The sequence below is a fragment of the Sesamum indicum genome, linkage group LG5, assembly GCF_000512975.1.
Source record: "Sesamum indicum cultivar Zhongzhi No. 13 linkage group LG5, S_indicum_v1.0, whole genome shotgun sequence".
Classification (NCBI taxonomy): domain Eukaryota; kingdom Viridiplantae; phylum Streptophyta; class Magnoliopsida; order Lamiales; family Pedaliaceae; genus Sesamum; species Sesamum indicum.
This window is the reverse complement of record NC_026149.1, coordinates 8,584,819-8,591,719: the sequence shown is the minus strand read 5'-3', so window position 1 is coordinate 8,591,719 and position 6,901 is coordinate 8,584,819. Positions and strand designations below refer to the sequence as shown.

The window sequence follows — 6,901 nt, the reverse complement described above, 5'->3', positions numbered from 1 at the left end:
ATTTCGAAGCAAGTAACCATTTCTTTAATTATTTATTTATGTAAATATAGTTTTCTGTTCATGTATATTTAAAGTTAATTTATTTTACCCGTTTTAATCAATCGTTGATTTTATATTTTTGTATTTATTTAATTAAATATATACAGTAAAAAATATAAATTATACACACATATCAAATATGCTTCGATTATTATTTTTTATTAATTGAGCCAAATTTTTAATGTTTATCCAAAAGAAAATTAGTCATACTCAGACTTAACTTGTCATGTCTGACAAATAGAATTGAAATGAATCATTGTTGACTGATTTGCAATTTGGAAGGATTAAATGCAGTGGTTTGGTTTTCTTTTCCAAAAATATTTTGGACAACTTTGAAAATTAGATGTTGAAAATAATGTGATAAAATTGTACATTTTATTTAAAATTAAATAGATCAAAGTTTGAAAATGCAATTATGGATATACCATATTTAATTATTAACATTTTTATTTAAGAGTAAAAAACTATAACTAAATCTATTTTCCCTAAAAGAGTTAATACTACCCGGATGTTACGATCCGATTAATTTAAGAAAATTGAAATTTTAGTCCCAGAGTATAAGGTAATTTGCAATAATAGTCTCATACTTTTTGAAATAATCAATATCAATTTCTTATTTTAAAAAAAATATTACAAAATTAGTCCCACAGTAACTTGCAATATTTGGGACTAAGTTTGTAATATTTTTCTAAAGGAGTGGACTAATTTTACGTTAATGTTTTAAAGTGTGAAATTTATATTAAAATTATGGGACTAACTTTGTAATATTTTTCTAAAATATGGGACTAATAAATCACATTTTACAAAAAAAAAATAAAAATAAAAGAAAACTAACCTAAGGTGTCATCAACATAATGAAATAATTTATATAATGGTGTAAAAATAATGTAGAATTATTTTTATAAAAAAGTATAATTATAATTAATTTTTGAAATAATTTAATTAAAGATATAATTGTGGTAATTAAAAGTTGATTAGATGAGGATAAGTTTTTTATATTAAAATAAATAAATGAAGAGCTCCCTCAGGTTGGCTTCCGTGCACCTTGTCACACTTGGAAAATCTCTCTCTCTCTCTCTCTCTCTCTCTCTCTCTCTGTGTCTCTCTCATCTCTCTCTCTCTCTGCTTCTGAAAGTCTTAATAGCATCAGTTACTATATATTAACAGTGTATGGGCACTTGTGAAAATAGGCGTATTGCTAACACAGACATGGCGTTTCAGGACCACCACCACCACCACCATCTCTCCCAAGAATTGCCCCTCCACCATCCCAACTACTCCGATCACCCCCACCCCTCCGTCTTCCGCTCCCTCCTCCCCGACCACCACCCCTCCACTGAGGATAAACCACCAGCGCCTCCCACCAGCACCACCACATGGTTAAACAGCTCCACCCTCCACCACCAGTGGCTCCCCACTCAAAGTCAACCCAGCCCCCCTACCCCCCCGGACAACAATGATCACATTCAAGACAGCGCCGGCGGCGGTAGGGATAATAGTGGTAGCAACGGCAACAACACCAACTGGGAGAGAGAGAAGTGCAAGGCGGATATTCTGAACCACCCCCTTTACGAACAGCTTCTGTCGGCGCACGTGTCGTGCCTCCGTATAGCTACTCCGGTGGACCAACTGCCGAGGATCGACGCTCAGCTGGCACAGTCGTCTCAGGTGGTGGCTAAGTATTCTGTTCTAGGACATGGTCAACAGCCCCTTGATGATAAAGACCTCGACAATTTTATGGTATATATACCCGTGTTCACTTATTGAAAGCAACAGAGATTATCTAATATATGAGTGATGCATATAACTAAGTGTGTGTTTATGTGCTTATTTAATGCCTATGTTTCTCTGGGCCAATTTTGTTTTGGATTCTTGCAACAGGATTTTGAAGTTTTCTAGAATTTCACAAACTTCTGGGTTTTGGTTTAACTAATTTATGGCATTCAGTTGATTTTATCTCAAGAATTTTCGTCGTCTAGTTTCCAATATCAAATTTTAGATCTCTGGTGTTGAATCTTTGTGCTCATGGCCTCAATCTGTGTGAGAATGAGCATGTGCTGTCGCTTCTATGATTTGTTAGATGAAAATTCTATTTTGGGTTAATTCTTCTTTACTCCTTTCTCTTTTATCGGATGAAAAGAAGAGTAGAAGCAGCGCCAATTTTGCACCCCGTTACGCCGTTTCTGGTCTTTTGGGTGAATTCATCTGCTATAATTCAAGAAAATCTTGGAGCTTAATTTTCTTTTTTATAAGTGAGACGGATTAAATCCAGTCTTTCTAAATCATAGTTCCAATCTCTTAACGTCTTGTGTTAGGTAAATGACTGTGATTTTCTCGTTGAGTTTTGGAATTGTTGTGTTGAATGATGGCTTGTTGTTAGCACAGATGCTGCATTCATGCGTCGTAGTCTTCTTGAATATGAGTTGAATTGTCAGGATATTTAGTGCCCCCATTGACATTTCTAGTGTTGGTGATGGGGTAAATTAACGGTAAGCAATCTCAACACGCTTAAACACGTGGCAAGTCTCGAGCTAGAATATATCCTTCTCTTGTTAAACCAAAGGTTCTTTTTTACAATGCTTTGCGGATTATTAGGGGTAGTTCAGAAAATCCATTTTACCCCTCAATTAATTGACTGCATGTGGACACCATATTTTCTCTATGGTCAATTCAGTAAATCCGTATGATTGTAAAATGTGTGGCCTTCCTTCAATCGAACTTTCCTTGAAATGTATCCTTCAATGGCTTTTTCCTTCATGAGTTGGGAAGTTAATACATGATCAGTAGTTTCAGTTAGCTGCCTATGTTTGCCTAAGAGGGAGTTGCAGGCACTCCGTGATCAAACAGTCGATTTTCTGGCTTTTTCTCTTAAATGCCGTTACTGTTTGGTTCTGTAGTGGCATAGGGCTATGTAGTACTGTTGAATTCATCACATAAGGAGAAGAGAATAAGTAGGAAAGAGGGTAAGTTTGGGTAACCTCAAAATAGGAACATATACTTATTTAATCTTGGCACCTCAGTTTGATGATATTCGTGGAAGTTTTGATACCTGGAGGAGTATAATTGGAGTGCAACACTGTGGAGGGAGAAGGTATATCTGGTTGTCGCATCAAAAGAGGAATCCATATTGTTATCAGACACTATAATTGGAACTCCAATTTTTTAGTGCTTTAAAGAATCTCTTTCTTGATGTAGCTCCACTTTTACTTGGTTTTGCTTCTAGAAGTTCCTTTCTCTGAAAATGGATAGATCATGAATCTCCAAACAAGATCACAAGTCCTGAAGGTCCTTATCTAATTATCTGTTGTGGTGACAGTAATTGAACTAATTGGCATAATCCTCCATAAATTCAACAAGTTGATGTGAGTTGTAAAAAGCTATTGTACATGAATCTTTAGCTTTTGCATACTGGAGTATGGTTTTGGTTCAGACTAAAATGCTATACCAAACTCCAGTTAATGGTTGTCTTGAAAATATAACCCTCATACTAATGTTCGCAAGGGGGGGTAGTCAAGTTGTTTGTCTTTGTGACAGAGAATATTGTCTCTTTCTTCCAGAGCTCCTTCAGTGGCAAGAATTGGTGCTTATAAGATGCAGTCTTGAAGCACATAGTAATCTTTTCTAGACTTACTATATGTAAATATATTCAGTCCTGCTGTGTTTATTTGAAAGTGGTTTCATTTTTCAGGACATGATAGTTAATAGTATAATTGCTTTGCTATTCAGACTCCCTATTCTGAAACTTGAAATTTATGCAGACGCATTATGTTCTATTGCTCTCCTCCTTTAAAGAACAACTGCAACAACATGTCCGAGTTCATGCTATGGAAGCAGTCATGGCTTGTTGGGAGCTTGAGCAATCTTTGCAAAGCTTGACAGGTAATTATGTGAATCAATGTGTCCAGTTCTATTACTACAATGTGACTCCATCAATATGGCCTAGTGCAATGTTCTGCTGAATTTCCTGCTATTACAGAGCTTTAACTTTTGGAAAACCACACTAATTGCATGGGGCCTTTAATCATCTACATTATGTTTAGTTCCTTGATTGTTTCTATATGTAATAATCTGAACTCTGCATTTTCTGGTTTATATTCGTTTGCAGATCCAATTTTCACATTAATCATGCGCCGTCTTTCTACATTTTGTCTCTTGTGAAATCATGGATAGAAACTACTAATCACTAATGTATTAGTTTCAGTATATTCATTAGCCAGGGAGTAGTAACGTTTTAGAATTGACTACTGCAACATCTATTTCTAAATTTTGGTGGTTGTCCTTACCAAATTCCTTGAGTTTCTACTTATATTTGTATGAAACTAATGTTGTTTTTTACTCTGTTCTGTAACCTTTACTGATTAAGAATTCTTTCTTTGATTTCTCCACTAATTCCTTCGCGTGTTCTGTTCAACATCTTGTTACATGGCCGCATTGTCAGTGTCCTTTCAAGAGGGACAACTACGTTGACATCTCCTAATGTTTGGCGATAGTGATGTCTTACATACACTCGCAAGATGGGCGAAAGCATGAATAATATCATTTCCATTTTTTCAATTGCCGTTGACTGAAAATTCCTATAGCCCTTCTGAATGAAAAGAAACTGGAATCACATATCACAATTTTCATGTGAGTTCATCTCGGACTAATTTTTTCTGTATGAATCTTTTTGGACAATTACTTGACAGGGGTTGCACCAGGTGAAGGTACAGGAGCAACCATGTCTGATGATGATGAGGACCAGGCAGATAGTGAAACTAACTTGTTCGATGAAAGTCTGGATGGACCAGACAGTATGGGATTTGGTCCCCTGGTGCCCACTGAAACAGAGAGATCCTTGATGGAACGGGTGAGGCAAGAATTAAAACACGAGCTTAAGCAGGTGAAAACACATGAACTTCACTCCTTAGTGTATCTTGATGCATGCTTTGCTGCGTAGCTAACTAATTTTTAACTGGGATTTTCTTCTTTTTAGGGTTATAAAGAGAAGATTGTGGATATCAGAGAAGAAATATTACGAAAAAGAAGAGCAGGAAAACTGCCGGGTGATACCACATCAGTCTTGAAAGCTTGGTGGCAGTCACACTCCAAGTGGCCTTATCCAACGGTAAGCATGCAATAAATGCAAATATATACTCTCTTGAACATACTGGTTGAACTTTTATCTTATTTCCACTTGACTCTTAACATTGTAAAGTATATGTTCTTGTAGGAGGAAGATAAGGCAAGACTAGTGCAGGAAACGGGTTTGCAACTGAAACAGATCAACAACTGGTTCATCAACCAACGGAAAAGGAACTGGCACAGCAATCCTTCATCATCATCGTCTCAGAAAAGCAAGCGCAAGAGGTAGGCTTATCGCTCGTTCCTCAAGAATGGAAACTTTCACACGAGTACCTACTTGATTTTGGAATCAAATAGTGGTGCAGGTGATAAAACAGCCAACGACCGGTTTGTGTGAAGAAAAATTTGAGATTCAAGTAACATACCGATGTATCCTTCTTCATATTCATAATCACATGATAGCAACAGCGACAGCCTGCATGTCTGGTTAAGACTGGGAAACGAATGGAAGACTTGCAGCACCGTTTAAAGGTACGTACTTCTGACACTGGCAGAGCCAGTCGACGAGAACATGGAGTCAGGCGCCTATTCGAAATAGCTTATATATATATATATATATGCTTTGGACCCTTGAAAACGTACAAAAGCTACTGTAATATATCAGTTTATGGTGTTAAATATGAAGCGTATACGAGTAGGATATCAGTTTGCAAAGTTTTGTTTAGTTATCGATTGTAGTTTCTGGTCTGTTTATCTGTTGTGTATAGAATGTGATGCTTAGGATTTGGCTGCATGAGTAGATCATGAATCAAGTGAACCAGTTGATCTTGCTTTTATTGTTTCTGTGGCTATACTATCTGTATTCAGAAATCAACCTTCATCATCTGCTGCTTTTGAACAATTTACTTTTTCTTCTTTTATTTGTTTATTTAAAGATAAGATATTAATAATATATATATGTAATGTGTATTTTGTACACGTATTAATTTATAATAGTGTAAATTGCAACAAGTCTCCAAATGTTTAATATAATTATAAATACCACATCGTTGTTTGTAAAGTTACCAATATTATCTTGATTTTAAAGGTTTGTCCAACAACTATCCGAATTGGTCACTTTTCAGTAGGTTTTTTCATCAATTTTTTATGATAAATATATTTAAAACGTCCTTATGAATTATGAATTATAATTTTACTCATTTTAATAAGTTTGTTTGAAATTTTCTATAGATAAAGTGGATAATGCTTACACGATTTTTTTTTATCTACCCTGTTTTGGATTTTTTAATAAATTTATAATTTATTTTTTAATAAATTACAGTAAAAGTAAAATTAATAATTTCAAACCTTTATTAAAAAATAATAGAATTTCATCAAATATTATGTATTAATAATTTTTCAAACAACTCGTAATGGACTTGAGTTAGCTGCTGAAAGAGGTGGATGAAGCTTGATTTGACTTTGTAATGTACGTTGGACTTCATTTTCAGTTTGAGGTCAAATATTAGATGAGACATAGAAAAATAAAAGCTTTGCGGACTACACACCACTATTCTTACAAGTAGTAATTAAAACTAAAATACTTATATAAAAATTTGAAATTTAACAGAACATTTCATTTCTTTTTGAAATAAAATATTATGCTCTCATACATTTATGAAGAAAAATAATTAATGATTAAAAATTACTAATAAAAAAATCAGTGTATTTTTAAAATTTGGTGCCCACACTTGCAAGCTGGTCCACTTATTTCAATACTATTCAATAAGGCCCCGTTTACTATAGCTGATTGTGTCGGATA

The 6,901-nt window shown here is 34.8% G+C and overlaps 1 protein-coding gene across 2 annotated transcripts; it reads left to right on the top strand.

The window, feature by feature from the left end:
* On the top strand, positions 1,122–5,983 carry LOC105162276 (homeobox protein knotted-1-like LET12). 2 transcript variants are annotated; one of them, XM_011080281.2, is made up of 6 exons: positions 1,122–1,779; positions 3,798–3,918; positions 4,725–4,918; positions 5,012–5,143; positions 5,249–5,385; positions 5,466–5,983. In XM_011080281.2, exons 1-6 carry the CDS (start codon positions 1,210–1,212, stop codon positions 5,467–5,469), a joined length of 1,158 nt encoding a protein of 385 aa, XP_011078583.1. In that variant the 5' UTR covers positions 1,122–1,209; the 3' UTR covers positions 5,470–5,983. The 2 variants fall into 2 exon arrangements, with proteins under 2 accessions (XP_011078583.1, XP_011078582.1); XM_011080280.2 differs by having other exon boundaries at positions 1,124–1,779; positions 5,458–5,983.

What these genes read in the sequence shown, in the direction of transcription:
- LOC105162276 (XM_011080280.2), top strand. Translation starts at nt 1,210, where the DNA reads ATGGGCACTTGTGAAAATAGGCGTATTGCTAACACAGACATGGCGTTT. An exon ending in AAGACCTCGACAATTTTATG is followed by an intron (nt 1,780 to 3,797) that starts GTATATATACCC and finishes AAATTTATGCAG; the next exon opens with ACGCATTATGTTCTATTGCT. An exon ending in CCAAGTGGCCTTATCCAACG is followed by an intron (nt 5,144 to 5,248) that starts GTAAGCATGCAA and finishes ATGTTCTTGTAG; the next exon opens with GAGGAAGATAAGGCAAGACT.